General features: G+C 40.0%; 1 protein-coding gene across 2 annotated transcripts in view; it reads right to left on the reverse strand.

The window, feature by feature from the left end:
• Window positions 1–243: 243 nt before the first annotated feature.
• Window positions 244–18858, reverse strand: part of NDUFA12 (NADH dehydrogenase (ubiquinone) 1 alpha subcomplex, 12) — a 42921-nt gene continuing 24306 nt past the window's right edge. Inside the window, exon 4 of one of the 2 annotated variants that reach the window (XM_011933994.1) lies at window positions 244–525. In XM_011933994.1, the coding sequence (XP_011789384.1) occupies window positions 345–525 (181 nt within the window). In that variant the 3' untranslated portion in view covers window positions 244–344. The remainder of the gene's footprint in view (window positions 526–18858) is intronic. The other variant, XM_011934003.1, reaches the window with a different exon arrangement.

An 18858-nucleotide genomic window follows, 5' to 3' on the forward strand; every position in this document is an offset into this window, starting at 1 on the left:
TCCATTCAAGTTCCAAGTTCCCATGAGAAAATGTGGCTTGGCTTAGGTCTTCCCATATAATGAGCTATGGTAGTAAGGTAGGGTCCCAAAGTACAAACAGGACCACAGAGGCTGTTTCCAGAAAAGGGAACTGTAAACCAGGCAGCTACCCCAATACAAGTCTACTTCAATCACCATGTTTGGAAGCATCTATTTTGCAGCTGGAAAACAACAAAGTGAAGGGCAAAAAGGCACGAAAGACACTGTTTAGTCACACAGTTTTAATCTAGTGAATGGTAAATAGTAAAAGAGTAATTACATGAAAAGCTCCATATTTTGCATGTTTCAACTGTTCTTCATTGTCTTTACTTGTAAGGTGTTGAAGGTGGGATCCACTCCTGAATCTTCTTTCTAGTGGTGGAATAAGGTACATATTGTTCTGGGGTGCCACTCACGTTGAATTTATGGTTTGTCCAAATGAATTTACGAGCAGTAAGTGGTTTTGTTGTTGGAGGATCATCAGTCATACTGTGAAGCCAACGATGCCTTGAAGAGGGGAAAAAATCCAAACAGTTATGAAGAGGCAGTACAGCACAGTGGAAGGAGGGTTAAAAAGGTATTTTTTGTTGTTGCTTGGGTTCAAGCCTCAGCTCCAACACTTACTAGCTGAATTCTTCTATGCCTTAGTTTTTTTCCATCTGAACATCCCTACTCCTCAGGGATGGTATAAAGACAAAAGGAGACAATATACATAAAGCACATAGAAAAATTCTTGTGTGTGGCAGATACTCAACAAATGTCAGCTACTGTTCTCATTACCGTATTTTCTTCCTTCATTTTCTTTCTTTTTTTGGAGACAGGGTCTCACTCTGTCACCCATGCTGGAATGCAGTAGCACTATTATAGCTCATTGCAGCCTCGAGCTCCTGGGCTCATGTGATCCTCCTACCTCAGCCTCCTACGTAGCTGACACTACAAGAGCATGCCACCATGCCTGGCTAACTTTTAGAACATTTTTGTAGAGATAGGATCTCACTATGCTGCCCAGGCTGATCTCAAACTTCTGAGCTCAAGGGATCTTCCTGCTTCAGCATCCCAAAGTGCTGGGATTATAGGTATGAGCCACCATGCCCGGCCCATTACTGTATCTTATCAAATCTGACACTATCCATTTTCAAACATGCCATTATTTTATCTACCTCTAAGAAAGAAAGATGCTACCAAATATATTATGGCACACTACTGATTATAATATGCATCCTAAGTTTAGATGTGCAAATCTATTTTAGAATTGATAAAAATACAGTATCACTATTAGGTGCTAGAGGCCAATTCTGGATTTTCAGTATGCTCAGGTTACTCTGGCTCATGAAGGTCTAGTTTAAAACCCATGAGGCTCCTGCTGAGAAGAGTCTCTGATGCATTGTAAATTCAAGCATGTCAGTGTAAACACTAGAGAATATGCAACTTGTTATATTAAAAGATTAAATCAGGGTCAGGCACAGTGGCTCATGTCTATAATCCCAGCACTTTGGGAGGATGAGGTGGGAGGATGAGGTGGGAGGATCACTTGAGGCCAGAAGTTCAGGACCAGCCTGCAACATAGTGAGACCCTGTCTTAAAAAAAAAGTTAAATCGACCCCCAATTCACAAATATTTCAGTCGTAAGTGCTTAACAATTTAAGAGGATATGTTCCAGAAATCAGATCTAAAAGCTGGATACCTGGAGTTGAAATGGAGGAGACCAGCAATGCTGCTGCTAATGACAGGGAAAGGAGGAATCAGAGTTTGTGGGACAGAGTTCGATCAAGCAGGAAGCTAAGCTGAGGGGTTTACATGGGAAATAAGGGAAGAGAGAATTTGTCCCAGCCTCTAAGACCTGGGGCTCACAAGACAGAGACGACCCTATTCGGGGGGAAAAAAAAATGAGAGGCCAGTCACAGAACTGTAGCCCGGGGGGGGGAAAAAGGTGATTATCTAGCTGCAGAGAAAAGGACAAGAGGAGGATGTTTCAGTGGAATAACTAAAACGAAAGCTAATGAGAAACATTTTTGTTGCTATGTAAACCTAAGAATATTTGCTAGCAGTAATTGATAGATATAGATAGGTAATTGGCTAAAAACCAGTCTGAATACAGATAAAATATGATTACAGTTGCTATATTTATATTGAAAGATAATTGTTTCATGATCAGCTTATACAATGAAGAATGCAGAAAGCTGTACGAGCTAGGTCAGTGTCTGTCTTACATCCTTTAAAGGAAGCTGGGGATTAGTGAAAGTGACCTGGGCCAATACACTGTAACCATTCATACGAGCACACGAGCGCTGAAGCCCTTGTGAGATGATGGTGGTGAGCCAGGCTCCACTAACCACTCAGAGGGATTAGCTGTTAAAGTCAAGGCTGTCACTTATCAAGGGGCTTTATGTGAGCTTATGGCGTAGCAGAAATATTTAACTTTTACCTCGTTGAGTCAGCTTAACTAAAGAAAAATTTTATTCAAAAAATTGCTGTCAAGACTCCTGAAGGTTAAAATGATATTTAAGGAACCATAGTCCCAAGCTTATGCCTATACTTAAGTGAGGAACTGAAGAGCTCATGGAGAAATGGAAAATGCTCCAAAAAAGTAAAAAATAATTTTTATCACAATACACAAAATCTGAAAATATTTATCCTGGCAAGGCTACATGCAAGAATCAGGGAATTAATAAAAAGTTAACTATACCCATTATAGCAGTTTATAAAGAATTATAAGAAAAAGGGAAATGTTTGTAGTTTGCTAGGCAAATATAACCCTTGTTATTTTATTATTAAATAAGGGGTAAATAAATCATATCTTTCAGACTGCCACACCAGAGAGTTTTACTTGCAAAACAGACTCTTAGCTGGGTCTTTTTTTTTTTTTAGACAGTCTTGCGCTGTGGCGCAGGCTGGAGTGCAGTGGCGATATCTTGGCTCCTGGGCTCAAGTGATTCTCCTGCCTCAGCCTCCTGAGTAGCTGGGATTACAGGCGCATGCCACCATGCTGGGCTAATTTTTTTTATTTTTAGTAGAGATGAGGTTTCACCATGTTATTCAGGCTGGTCTTGAACTCCTGGTCTCCAGTGATTCACCCGCCTCGGCCTCTCAAAGTGCTGAGATTAAGGCGTGAGCCACTGCGCCTGGCCAGAGATACTGACTTTTAAGTTATTTTTAAAAATTTGGCCAGGTGCAGTGGCTCACGCCTGTAATCCCAGCACTTTGGGAGGCTGAGGCAGGCGGATCACTGGAGGCCAGAAGTTCAAGACCAGCCTGGCCAACATGGGCGAAACCCCATCTCTACTAAAAATACAAAAAGCAGCCAAGGGGTGGTGGCACGCACCTGTAATCCCAGCTACCTGGGAGACTGAGGCATGAGAATTGCTTGAGCTGGGGAGGCGGAGGTTGCAGTGAGCTGAGATCTTGCCACTGCACTCCAGCCTGTGCCGCAGAGTGAGACTCTTATCTCAAAATAAATAAATAAGCAAATAAGCCAACATACTAACTGCACTGTTTAGAAAACTGTGTTATAGTTGGCATTAGACTCACTTTAATTTTATATCCCAGTTATTAAAGGACAAAATATACAATTTTATATACTTGATAAAGTCAGTGAGACTGCAAATAAAGAGACTAGGAGAAAGGAAAAAGATTACAAATACAAAAGAGAAGACAATTTACAGTGAAAAAATATTACATTGGGGGAAAACTCAGTACTCAAATATACTGAAGTTATATCAAAATAAATGGAAAACAAAGATATTAAATCATAATTACTGTAATCTCCCCTATCGAAAAAAAATATTTTAACTTTTGGGAGTGAAGCTTAAACTTGCAACACAACTCCAACAGAAACAAATCCCATAAATGGTTAATCCTATTTTGAGTTGTATAAGAAGAAAAAGTGTGTCTAAGAACAAGAGAGGGAGATTTTCTCCTTCTTTAAAAACATGCTGCTTCACTTACACAGCCCCTCAGTATGAGGATGTGAGCCACTCAAAGTGGAAAACAGAGGGATTTATTTGTGAAGAAAAACTAAAATAGCCTGAAAGGAAATTTAACAAATAAAAACATACAGACAATATAAAATACATTTTTAAAAAAACATTGCAAATGAAAACACTTCTAAAGAGTGTTTTGTATTAATAACAAAAGATAAGCAAGTTTAAGGTTCTCTTTTAGAAAATTGCCAGAAATAAAACATCACCAAATAACAGCCAACAACAATGCAGACAGGTTTTTTCCTTAATTGATACATAGCATTTTATGTATTTGTGGGGGTACATTTGACATTTTGTTACATGCACAGAATGTGTGCTGATTATGTCAGGTCTCTGAGGTATCTCCATCACTGTATTTGTTATTTCTGTGTTGGAAGCAATTCATGTCCTCTTTTCTAGCTACTTTGAAATACACAATACTGCTTTGACTCTTTCTTCCTGGATAACATACATGATCAAGTTAAGGAATCAAAGACTGCAGTGGTGTCATCCCAGCTCATTGTAGCCTCAAACTCCTGGGCTCAAGTGATCTTCCTGCCTCAGCCTGCCAAGCAGCTAGGACTACAGGTACACAACACCACACTTGGCTAATTTTAAATTTTTTTGTAGGGTGGGTGCGGTGGCTCACGCCTGTAATCCCAGCACTTTGGGAGGCTGAGGTGGACGGATCACGAGGTCAGGAGATCGAGACCATCCTGGCTAACACAGTGGAACCCCATCTCTACTAAAAATACAAAAAATTAGCCGGGCATGGTGGTGGGCGCCTGTAGTCCCAGCTACTCGGGAGGCTGAGGCAGCAGAATGGCATGAACCTGGGAGGCGGAGCTTGCAGTGAGCCGAGATCGCGCCACTGCTCCAGCCTGCGTGACAGAGCAACACTCCGTCTCAAAATATTTTTTTTGTAGAGATGGGGTGTTTATGTTGCCAGGCAGGCTGTTCTCAAACTCCTGGTCTCAAGCAATCCTCCTCTCTATACTTCCCAAGGTGCTGGGATTATAGGCTGGCTTCTGACCATATTGTACATGTTTCAGATATTTTCACTTAGTATCACTGAGACTAGAAATGCCAAAGATTTTTTATTTCTATTTATTTTTTTAAGACAGAGTCTCGTTCTGTAGCCCAGGCTGGATTACAATGGTACATCTTGGCTCACTGCAACCTCTGCCTCCTGGGTTGAAGCAATTCAGCCTCCCGATTACAGGCACACGCCACCACACCTGGCTAATTTTTGTATTTTTAGTAGAGACGAGGTTTCACCATGTTGTCCAGGTTGGTCTCAAACTCCTGGGCTTGAGGGATCTGCCTGCCTCAGCCTTCCAAAGTGCTGGGATTACAAGTGAGCCACCGCACCTGGCCTAGAAATGCCAAAGATTTTTCAATTTTTCAAAAAATAAATATGAAAGACTAAGGAAAAACTCCACAATGTTTTTTGAAGTAAAAATATTCATCATACTAAAACTATTACTCCATCTCACTTTAGTTTATGAGATATTCTCACACATACTGCTCTTTCACTTACTTCATACTCATCAAACTATTCTAAAGTCTAGGAAACAGGATTACAATGACTTTCCCAAGGTCCCACGTGATGTATGTTACAGAGCTGAGGCTTGAACACAGCCTCCTAATGGTTCAGTCAAGAACCTTTTGATTAGAAATGTAACTTTCAATCAATAGATGGAACTGGGTTGGGATTATGGTATCCACAAAACCTGAGATCCATCTAATGCCCCAGGATGGGATTGATACATTTAACAAATGTAAAAAACAAACATGGTTCATTATAAGACGGCAATTCCAACCCTGTTAGCACACTAACTATTATTTAATTAAGTGCAATCTGAATGAAAATCCCAGTGGGGTTCTTCTTAGAGTTTCACAATATGATTGTAAGCTTCAGTTAAAGTTTATCCAAGAAAATTTTGAAAACTCAGAACAATCAGAAAGGCTGGCACTGGCATTATCAGACATTAAATGAATGTCTCAAACATTAGAATGCTATGGCAACTGACACAAAAGTACCATAAGAAAGTAGAAAAACCCCCAAACAGACTAAAATGTATATAAGGTGAAACTGGCATTTCAAATCATTGAGGAAAGTAAAAACCTCTCAACAAATTATGCTAGGATGATTTTGTTGGGAAACAAAAAAAACACCATAAGGTATAAGTTGAGAGGAGTGTAAAAAAAGATAAACAAACAAAACAAAAGAAAAAAAAAGTTAGATTTCCCAAGTCATCAATGATTCCAGATAGATTAATAATGCTCAGGACCAGGCACAGTCACTCACACCTCTTATCCCACGGGAGGCCAAAGCAGGAGGATCACTTGAGGTCAAGAGTTTGAGACCAGCCTGGGCAGCATAGTGAGATCCCCATCTCGACAAAATAATTTTTGAAAATTTAGCCAGGCATGGTGGCACCTGTAGTCCCAGCTACTCAGGAAGCTGAGGTGGGAGGATTGCATGAACCTGGGAAAGAGGCTGCAGTGAGACATGTCCTGGCACTGCGCTCCAGCCTGAACAACAGAGCAAGACTCTGTTTCTAAATAAATAAATACATACATACATAAAAATAATAATCTCAGATACAAAATGAGTATTTATAATCATAGAATATATTGATATTCATAGAATATGAAGGATCACTTGTAAAATTAATGTCAAAGGTAAAAAGCTGTAAAAAGAAAAAAGCTGATAGATCTTACTATGTAAAAATTGAAAAAAGTATACAACATTGATGAAAGACATTGAAGAGGACACCAAAAAAGGGAAATATATTCCAAGTTAATGGATTGGAAGAATCCACATTGTTAAAATGTCCATACTACCCAAAGCGATCTGCAGATTTAGCGCAATCCCTATCAAAATACCAATCACTTCCTTCACAGAAATGGAAAAAAAAAAATACAACCCAATCCTAAAACATATATGGAACCACAAAAGACCCAGAATAGCCAAAGCTGTCCTAAGCAAAAAGAACAAAACTGGAGAAATTACATTACACTGACTTCAAATTATACTACAGAGCAAACGGATGTGGTAGCTCACGCCTATAATCCCAGCACTTTAGGAGGCTGAGGTGGGTGGATCACTTGAGGTCAGGGGTTTGAAATCAGCCTGGCCAACATGGTGAAACCCCATCTCTACTAAAAAATACAAAAATCAGCGAGTGTGGTGGCACATGCCTCTAATCCCAGCTACTCGGGAGGCTGAGGCAGGAGAATTGCTTGAACCCAGGAGGTGGACATTGCAGTGAGCTGAGATGGCGCCACTGCACTCCAGCCTGGACAGTAGAGCAACACTCCATCTCAAAAAAAAAAAAAAAAAAAAAAAAAGAGTTAAAAAAAAATGACAGAGCTATGTTAATCAAAACAGCATTTTCACCAAAGGTGCCGAAAACATACACTGGGGAAAAGGCAGTCTCTTCTGGGAAAACTGGATATCCATATGCAGAAAAACGAAACTAGATTCCTATCTTTTGCTGTATTTTACAAAAATAAAATCAAAATGGATTAAAGACTTAAATCTCAGACCTTAAACTATGAAACCACTACAAGAAAACATTGGGGAAACTCTCCAGGAAATTGGTCTGGGTAAAAATTTCTTGAGTAATAACCTGCAAGCACAGACAACCAGAGAAAAAAATGGGCAAATGAGATCACATCAAGTAAAAAGCTTCTGCACAGCAAAGGAAATAAACATCAAAGTGAAGAGACAACCCACAGAATGAGAGAAAATATTTGCAAATTACTAACCAGATTATATAAGGAGCTCAAACAACTCTACAGGAAAAAATCTAATAATCTGATTAAAAAATGGGAAAAAGATTTGAATAGACATTTCTCAAAAGAAGACAAACGAATGGCAAACAGACGTATGAAAAAGTGTTCAACATCACTGATCATCAGATAAATGCAAATCAAACTTAAAATGAGGCTACTCTGGGCCCACTGCCTATGGGGTAGCTCTGGTCCACAAGGAGCAGTAAAAAAAAACCTACAATGAGATATTACCTCATCCCAGTTAAAATGGCTTTTATACAAAAGACAGGCAATAATAAATGCTGGCGAAGATGTGGCGAAAAGAGAACTCTCACACACTGTTGGTGGGAATGTAAATTAGTACCACCATTATGGAGAACAGTTTAGAAGTTCCTCAAAAAACTAAAAATTGGGCTACCATATGATCCAGCAATCCTGCTGCTGGGTATAACCTAAAAGAAAGGAAATCAGTATAGTGAAGAGACTTTTGCACTTCCATGTTTGTTGCAGCATTGTTCACACTAGCCAAAATTTGGAAGCAACCTAAGTGTCTGTCAACAGATGGATCTTTAGAGAAAATGTGATACTTAATACAATGGGGTACTATTCAGCCATAAAAAAGAACAACATCTTATCATTAGTAACAACATGGATGGAACCGGAGATCATTATGTTAAGTGAAATAAGCCAGGTACAGAAAGACAAACATTGCATGTTCTCATTTATCTGTAATACCTAAAAATCAAAACAATTGAACTCATGGAGATAGAGAGTAGAAGAATGATTGCTAGAGGCTGGGAAGGGTAGTGGGGTTGGGTTAGGGATGAGGAGGAGGTGGGGATAGTTAATGGGCATAAAAAAAAAAAGTCAGAAAGAACGAATAAGGCCTAGTATTTGATAGCACAACATGATGACTATAGTCTATAATAATTTAATTGTACATTTTAAAACAACTAAAAGAGTATAATTGGATTGTATGTAACACAAAGGACAAATGCTTTTTTTGTCCAAAAGGGATGGGTACCCCATTTTCCATGATGTGATGATCACACATTGCATGCCTGTATCAAAACATCTCACCCCATAAATATATACAACTACTACGTACCCCCAAAATTAAGCTTTTTAAAAATTGAAATGTCAGCCGGGCACAGTGGCTCATGCCTGTAATCCCAGCACTTTGGGAGGCTGAGGCGGGCGGATCACGAGGTCAGGAGATCAAGACCATCCTGGCTAACATGGTGAAACCCCATCTCTACTAAAAATACAAAAAAATTAGTTGGGCGTGGTGGTGGGCACCTGTAGTCCCAGCTACTCAGGAGGCTGAGGCAGGAGAATGGTGTGAACCCAGGAGGCAGAGCTTGCAGTGAGATGAGATGGCACCACTGCACTCCAGCCTGGGCAACAACAGAGCAAGACTCCGCCTCAAAAAAACAACAACAACAAAAATTGAAATGTCTATGTGCTAAAACACTATAAACAGGATTAAAGGTTAAAAGAAACGGGAAAATATTTGTAATAGGCAGAAAAAAGGTTCATCTATCATTACAAATCAGAGAAAGTCAAATATCCAATAGAAAACTGATAAAAAATATTAAGAGATGTCAACAAAGAAAAAAATTATAGGAGCAAACAATGAAGTTTAATCAAGGCAATGTTCATTAAAACAAGGTAAAATTTTTTACTTGCTAAATTGGCAAAGATTTAAAAAACCCAGAATCAGTGAACTTAAAGAGAAATCAATACTCATATACTATTGAATACATTTATCCTGAGAATATAAATTGGTATAGCCCTTCTAGAGGGCAATTTGGCAGCAGGTATCAAAAACTTATAAAACATGTATACACCTGGTGGATCCATTTCCATTTAAGGAAATGAGAATATGGATACTCAAGTACAAGGATATTTATCAGAGCTTTATTTATAACAATGAAAGAATGGAAAGAACAAACCAAAAATAAAGGGAATAGCTCATGGCATATCCATATGATGGGAAAACTAAGGCATTATTAAAAATTATGCTATAGAGAATATTTTGGCCAGGTATGGTGCCTCACACCTGTAATCCTAGCACTTCTGGAGGCCAAGGCGGGAAGATCGCTTGAGGCCATGAGTTCAAGACCAGCCTGGGCAACATAATGAGACCCCATGTCTACAAAAAAATGCAAAAATTAGCCAGGCATGGTGACAGGCACCTGTAGTCCTAGCTACTTGGGAGGCTGAGGCAGAGATCACATGAGCCCAGGAGTTCAAGGCTGCAGAAAGCCATGATGGTGCCTGGATGGGGAGAGGGGTGGGGAAGGGGGCATCCCATTTGTAAGAAAAAAAGAGAATATTTTATGACTTGAGAAAATGTTCACCATATATAAGTTTTAAAAGCAGGTTATTTGCCTAATTTATTTAATACTTATATATAGCACTTGTAAGTCATGGGCACTAATCTATACACTTTACAAATATTAACCTATTTGATCCTTATAACAACTCAAGTGGTAAATATTATTATCCAAATTTAATAAGTGAGAAAACTAGGGTGCCAAGAGTTAAAATAACTTGTCAACCCAGGCTACTTCTTCAAAAAGCTCAATTACATTAATAACAAAACAAAAGAATATATATGCATAGAAAACGAGGAGGTAAGAATAATAGTTGTCCCTAGTATCTATGGGGGATTGATTCCAGGACACCTTGTGGATGCCAAAATCCACAAATGATCATTTGTAGATATGCAAATGTAGCATTTGCATATAATTTAGGCACAACCTCCTGTATACTTTAAATCATCTCCAGGTTACTTATAAAGCCTAATACGACGTCTGCATATCACTTCATTCATGTGGATTCAACATAATACTTGGCACTCAGCAAATCTGGCTTTTTGGAACTTTGTGAACTTTTTTCTGATATAATTTCCACCCAATGTTGGTTTAATCCACGGATGCTGAACCCACAGATACTGAAGGTTGAATGTATATCAAAATGTTAATAGCAGTGGCTTCTACAAGTGGTGGGATAACAGGTTATTCTTATTTCTTTTGTTATTTTTTGAATTTTCTGTAATGAACATGCTGAGCTGTTCTTCATTCACCAAGAGTAATACACAGTTTATTTCCACATCCCACATATGGAATTTTCCAACAAGGCATCTTTGTAAAATGTTAGAATCAATATTAAATGAAGCAATGAATACTCAGTGAAATGTGTTAAATAAAAGCTGAGTTTTAAAAATCGAAACAATCTTGTCTTCTGCTTATAATGAACACATTTTAACAGAGAACGGTTATAAAGAAAAGTAACATTCTGTAACATAAGAGAAACTACCTAATTATGCAGTTTGTGGTTTCTTAGAACACAGTCTCCTAATATTCTGATTTTCTGGAGCAGAAAATAAACATTAGGAAGGACTTACTTTGAAGAAAATATTATCAGCCATAGACAGCTAGCAATTTATTTAGAGAAATAATATTTTAAAATACTATAACAGGCGAGGCACAGTGGCTATCACATATAATCCCAGTGCTTTGGGAGGCCAAGGCTGGAGGATCACTTGAGGCTAGGAGTTTGACACCTCCTCTCTCAAAAACAAAAACATCAGCTGGGTGTGGTGGCATGCACCTATACTCCCAGCTACTCAGGAGGCAGAGGCAGAAGGATGGCTTGAGCCCAGGATTTTGAGGTTGCAGTGAGTTATGATCATGGCACTACACTTGGCCTGGGTGACAGAGCAAGACCTTGTCTCAAAAAAACAAAAACAAAAACAAAAACAAAACAAAACAAAAAAAACACTCCTCCGCCCCCGCCCAAAAAATCTCACAAAACTTTAACAAATGATTCAGTGGGTCAAAGTACTAAAAAGGACAGGTTGAAATTGCAGTGTAATTCCGAGGTAAATCTAGTTTCAAATTCATTAACAAGCTATAAAGGAGTAGCAGAAGATGCCATTTTTGAATCAGCTAAAGTGAAGAAAACTGATTATCATACCCAAAAAATAATGTTTGTTTCAAGTAAAATATTATATGTACATTCATTCATTCAACAAATATTTTTTGAAGAAATACTATGTGGCAGGCACTGTTCTAACATGGTATTTGGGGAAACATACAATCGTCTCTACTAAAAACTACAAAAAACTAGCCGGGCAACGTGGCGGCGCCTGTAGTCCCAGCTACCCGGGAGGCTGAGGCAGGAGAATGGCGTGAACCCGGGAGGCGGAGCTTGCAGTGAGCTGAGATCCGGCCACAGCACTCCAGCCTGGGTGACAGAGCGAGACTCCGTCTCAAAAAAAAACAAAAAACAAAAAACAAAAAAAACATTAAGCAGAGGTAGGTAAGTGCCACCAAGGAAAAAACTAGAGCAGGGGAAGAGTATGGAGTATGAGAGGGAACAGGGCTCTTATAGACTAGATCACCTGAAGAGCCACTGGATTGGCACTTGAATAAAGTGAAGGTGTGTGATCCATGCCAAATCTGGGGAAAAAGCTAGTGCAGAGACTGAGTTGGGAGTATGCTCACTGTTCAAGGAAAAGCAAGAAGGCCAATGTGGCCAAGTCAGAGTCAACAGGGCAGTGACTAGGACAGTGCATGCAGACTGCGATCACACAAGGCCTTGCAGACCATGGAAGGAGCTGGGGTTTTTACCCTCACTGTGATGGGAAGTCACTGGATCATTCTGAGCAGAGACTTGATGTGATCTGATTTACATTTAAAAATAGGCACTCTCATCACTTAGCATGTTGGGAACAGTAGTGTACTGCAAGAATGTTATCAAACCAGTTAGGAGGTGACTGTAGATGTCCAGGCAAGAGAAAATTGTGCCTTGGACTAGGGTAACAGTCACAGAGGCAGTGATGAGACATGGGACATACTCAGAAACGAAAGCAGGATGAATTTGCTAATAGACTGCACATTAGAGAAATGAGACTGGGGGATGACACTGAACTTTCGGGCTTGAGTAAACGAGTCATTTAAGTGCTTAGGAACATTTTGCTTGATAGCTTAATCTGCCTATACACTGGGGATTTGAAGAATTGAAAAATATCAAATATCAAATATGTTCAATTTATAAATGTGACCTAAAATGCTTAAAGAGATGTATTAACTAAATTTGCAAATGGGTATTACTGTTTAGGACAATGTAATCCTTTCCATTAGAGTTTACCAAACATTCATCAAAGAACAAGAGAAAATGACTGTTCTTTATTTTCAGGCAAAAAATAATTCAATTTACTAATCTTTCTATCCTATTTATAAATTGAACCTCAAGAATGAAAAACAATTAGGTTTTTACATTTGCAACTATAATAAATAGTATATTAATTTTAAATCCAAATTGCCCAACAATCCTTTCTAAATACAAAAGCCCCACAGAAACTAAAAAACTCGAATTGACACAGTATTTAGTGACATAGGAAAAATGTCTGTGACATATTAAGTGAGGGGAGGGAGAAGCAAGTCCGAAAATGTTGCATACATTATGTGAGAAATGTGTATGTATATTGTTCTTTATAATAATAAGCTTTCTTCTAAAGAAGTTGTGACCAATAAACTACAATCAGTTTTTCACACACTGTGGTCTTGAAAAAACATTCCTCTGGAGTCCCAGCTACACGGGAGGCTGAGGCAGGGGGATGCTTGAGCCCAGGAGTTCAAGGCTGTAGTGTGCTATGATTACACCTGTGAATAGCTCCTGCACTCCATCCTTGGCAATATGGCAAAACCCCACCTCTAAAACAAACACTCCCAAAACATTCTTTCTCTACCCAAAAGCAGACCCTCAAATAGTTGTTGAATCAGTGAATAAAATGTTAACAGTATTGCCAAAGAATCAGAGCTTATTTTTGTTTCTACCTCATATTAATATTTCTCTGGATTTCCAAATTTTCTATAGCAATTGCATATTCTTATAATCAGAAAAAATATGTTAATGGTGACTATAAGAACTGTTTTAATAACATGAAAAATTGCTTATAATATTGATGGAAAAAAGCAAGAAAGATGGAATATGGTTATGAACACAACTACACAGAAAAGTTTTAAAAGGGGCTGGGTGCAGTGGCTTACACCTGTAATCCCAGTACTTTGGAAGGCTGAGGCAGGTGGATCACATGAGGCCAGCAGTTTGAGACCAGCCTGGCTAACATGGAGAAATCCCACTCCTATAAAAAAAACAAAACCAAAAAAACAAAAATTAGCCAGGTGTGGTGGTGGGCACCTGTAATTCCAGCTACCCAGGTGGCAGAGGCACAAGAATTGCTTGAACCTGGGAGGCGGAGGATGCAGTGAGCTGAGATCATGCCATTGCACTCCAGCCTGGGTGAGAGCAAGACCCTGTCTCCAAAAAAAGGATTCATAGAACAATGTCCAATATTGACAGTGCATGTCTACCAGGGCTATGTGGATCATTCTCCTTTGCTAGAATGTTTAAACTTTTCTGATCTCTCCTCATTTCTTTCAAGAACAGATTCTATGTAGATTTTATGAATTTCATATTGCCAAATCACACGAACATTTTTCTGTCATCATCTTCCTCAACCTCTTGGCAACAATCAATACGAGGCTTCCCTTGCTGAAATACTCCTCTTTCTTCCCTTTCCTCCTACCTTGCTAGCTACTTATCATTGTTCTCTGCTGGTTTGGCAGGTTTGACCATTGTTCTAAGCTCAATTCGCATATCCAGCTGTTTACTTGATATATATCTAATCATGTGGATTTCACAAGAGGTATCACACACTTACTATGTTCAAAAAGAGGTTCTGATTCTAATTCTCCACCCCTACAACCTGCCCTTCTACAAGTCCTCCCATCTCAGTGAATGGTCCCAGCATTATGGTACCAACCACCCAGGCCCCAAACCTATGAATCATCCTTGATTCTTCTCTATCACCTCCATGTAATGGCCCCCACCTGCCATGCTATTTCTCTACAAAGCCTTCTAGAACACATTGTGCCAAATGAAAAACAGCTGACTATCACGATGTTAAGCATCTCAAACAAATTAACCTTTCAAGGACAAAACCATTTATTAATTTTTCCCTGGCCACAGAAAAATTTTCAGGGATAAAATTATTTTCCGTTAAAAAAAAAGAAATCCTTTACTATACACTACTATTTTTTAAACGATGTATTTATGTATTACTTCAGTAAATTAATTTTAATAAGAAAAATCAATGTATGAGGAGAGACTAGTGTAACTATGCTGAGAGAGAAAGACACGTTACTAAGAAATGAACAGAAAGTGCCACCAAGTGGGAAAACGGTATACATGCAATAGAGAAAAATCTATCCAAGCCATGTATTGTTTTGGTTTTTTTTAACTTGGTTCAAAGGACTTCAAGGGTCCAATACTTCAAACCACAAAAAAGCACATCTTCATTTCTTCCGATACAAGTGAAAACAGTAATTTTATACAGCTGTGCATGAAATAGCCCAAACTTTCTACTTTTCTACACTAATTCTATATAAAAGCTAACTACCATAACAATGAAAATGAAGACTTCTGTGTGTTACTGTATAGACGGTGGCAATTAGATAACTTCAGAATAAAACTGAAGGCAATAAATGTGGTATTGAACAAAATAAAGACAAGAACAAGAAAGAAAAAGTAGTATAGAATAGTATTTGGGCTGGGCACAGTGGTTCACGCCTGTAATGTCAACACTTTGGGAAGCCAAGGCAGGTGGATAGCTCGAGCCCAGGAGTTTGAGACCAGCCTGGGCAACATGGCAAAACCCTGTCTCTACAAAATACATGCATACATACATATATACATATATACAAAAAGTAGCCAGGCGTGGTGGCCTGTGCCTATAGTCCCAGCTACTCCAGGGGCTGAGGCAAGAGGATGGCTTGAGCCCAGGGGGTCAAGGCTGCAATAAACCAAAATCGTACCACTGAACTCCAGCCTGGGTGACAGAGTGAGACCCTGCCCAGAATAAAATAAAATGTTACTTGTTATCTACTTAAATACTTTCAGAGTATTCTACTGAATTAAATTAAATATAAATTGCTGAAGAAGAAATTAAATCTTGTTGCTGATCCCATAAGAGAATAAAACACATAGGAAAATGAAGGTACTGTAAAAAAACAAAACAAAACAAAAAACCAGACACTAAATTAGAACACAGTATTAGTACTAGTATTCATTAAATGCCTATAAACTACAAGAGAACAAAGACCATACATATTTCACTCACCACTGTGAATATATAAATCCATCAAGGCCTGACATATGGGGGGTGCTCAATATATATTTGTTGAATGAATCAAGTTTGCAAGCAGACTGTGTTAGGTTCTAGGCAATCCCTGTTTCTTATTTTCAAGGCAAGTGTAGCTCATCTGCCCATCTGAGAAGTTTGCACCACCATCTTTTGTTTTCGTACTGGTGGACTTAGCAGTCTTTACTGGTGGCTGGCAGATTCAAAGAAGTGAAGGCCTTTAGACCAGAGAGATAAAATGAACTCATTTTTCCACAAGATTTCTAATGTTTCCCATAAGATTAGAGACCATTAAGTGAAACAGAGAAGCTGACTAAAATTCTATCCAAAACACTAATGTCTCTAAGGGAAATCTTTCCCTAGGTGAGATTATGCAGCTACTGAACAGACTCATAAGACTATCACACTTGGTACCTGAGAACTCAGGACAGAGCACAGGAATCACAGTTTGCCAGCCGGGCAGCATCAGAGGTTCCTCTCCCTGGGAGTCTGTGCCGTTATTCATGCAAGTGACAGCTCACCCAGCTGTCCAGAAGCTTTTCTAATTTTTATTTTTATTTTTTTGAGACGGAGTCTCTGCTCTGTCGCCCAGGCTGGAGTGCAGTGGCACAATCTCGGCTCACTGCAAACTCCGCCTCTCAGGTTCACGCCATTCTCCTGCCTCAGCCTCCTGAGTTAGCTGGGACTACAGGTGCCCACCACCATGCCCGGCTAATTTTTTTTTTTTTTTTGTAGTTTTAGTGGAGACGGGGTTTCACTGTATTAGCCAGGATGGTCTCAATCTCATGACCTTGTGATCCGCCTGCTTTGGCCTCCCAAAGTGCTGGGGTTACAGGTGTGAGCCACCGCGCCCGGCCCAGAAGCTATTTTCTTTAACTCCCGAGATGATGCAGCACAGGCTCGAGGGAGATGAGAGCAACATGAGGCAGGTGCAGGAGCTGCCTTAACTTCAAAGCTTTATGCTCCACCAAAGCCAACGTCTCTAATAACTCCAAAGGTATACTTTAGGATTCCCTTTCGCACAGGGTCATGCCAGTTCTAAGAGCAGCAGCACTCACCAGGCATTTCTATTTCCTCTCAATCCAGATGCAATTTCCCAAACAGAGGTCGATTTTATGTTGCAATACTGTTAATACAATTTTATCTGGTTTCCAGGATAACAGAGCTAGGCATTTAACTGAAGGTCATATTCTCCTAAACCTTAATTTATAAAGTTAAGTTGAATACTACACTAGATAAAATCAAACCAAAATCCTATCTCCAGCACCAATCTCTATCCTAACCAACAGGCTAGCTTTCAACTGTCTACTCACCTTCTCACGTGGTCATCTATCAAGCTTCTCATACGTAACGTAGACTACCTCTTCTAAACCTGCTCCCCCTACTCCACTCTTCCCTATCCAGTAACTGTACCTCTAGTAGTTCAGGTGAAAAATCCTGAAGTCATCCCTGACTGGTTTTTCTTTCAAAAGCCAATCCATCAGCAAATCCTGCGGACCCCATCTTACTTGGCACCCTCTAAGAGGGCCTCCAGTGATTGCCGCCTCCTGGTATTCACACCCTTGTTTAATACCCTCTTCTTAAGTGTGGGTGGAATGAATGACTTGCTACTAAAAAACAGACAGCTGAAGTATGGGATGTCACTTCCTAGATGAGGTTTAAAAAGACTGTGCCGTCCACCTTGGTCTGGGGAAGCCAGGCGCCATGTCATGAGGTGGGTGGTCTGTGTAGAGGTCTACTGAGTGAGCTGGGAAGCAAATCTTCTGAGGTCTGTCTACAGCCACGTGAGTAAGTGTGGCAGTGGGTCCTTCCCAAGCCAAACCTTGAGAGCACAGCAGCCTCAGACAAGATCTCAATTGTAAACTTGTGAGACCCTGAGCCTGAGGCACCCAGCTAAGCTACACTCAAATTGCTGTGAGATAATATTTACTGTCTTAAGCTAAGTTTGGGATAACTTGTTCCACAGTAATAGACAACTAATACAACCCCAAACCTCCCAACCTGCGTCACTAGCACCCTAGTCCAACCCCATCAACAGTCTAGATCATGACTTACAACAGCTTCTTAAGCGATTAGCCTGCTTCCACACTTGCCTTGCCCCCTTCCTTTATTCTTCATAGCAACCACAGAGATGCTGTAAAAATGTAAATCAGAGTGCAAAAGTCATTAAGTGGGCCCGAGGAATGTAGACATCTGCACTTGGTATGTGAGGAGAATGCTGCGGTAGCCCAGCAGGATGTGTCAGAGCTTTGTGGGGGAAAAGAGCCTGTCCACACAAGGAGAGGGGAGGGTGGCAAGCTGGTTTGGGGGCTGGAGGCAAACTGGGGTAAGGAGGAAGTTCGGTGGGGGAGGGGGATGAGAGGGCAGCAATAGGAACTTAGTCACACACAGTGGAATTGAAAAAATAACTATATTAAGAAAAAAACCAGCTATACATGTGGAGAGGGAGAAAACTAGAGTGTAACCTGTAGTGTTGGACTGCTGTCAGTGGTACTGGTGGGGACACACAATCATTACACCTGTTGTTCCCTAGCTTGTCCACTGAGAAGGCCTGGGAGCACTGACATTCCAATAATGATGAGCACAGCTGACATTCATATCTTCATTTCTAATACCACTGTCCACTAAAAAATAAGCAAACGGTCGGCTGTGGTGGCTCAAACCTGTAATCCCAGCACTTTGGGAGGCTGAGGTGGATGAATCACCTGAGGTTGGGAGTTCGAGACCAGCCTGACCAACATGGAGAAACCCCGTCTGTACTAAAAATACAAAATTAGCCGGGGTGGTGGGTGCATGCCTGTAATCCCAGCTACTCGGGAGGCTGAGGCAGGAGAATGGCGTGAACCCGGGAGGCGGAGCTTGCAGTGAGCTGAGATCCGGCCA

Source organism: Colobus angolensis, unplaced genomic scaffold, assembly GCF_000951035.1.
Source record: "Colobus angolensis palliatus isolate OR3802 unplaced genomic scaffold, Cang.pa_1.0 Scaffold10, whole genome shotgun sequence".
Taxonomy (NCBI): domain Eukaryota; kingdom Metazoa; phylum Chordata; class Mammalia; order Primates; family Cercopithecidae; genus Colobus; species Colobus angolensis.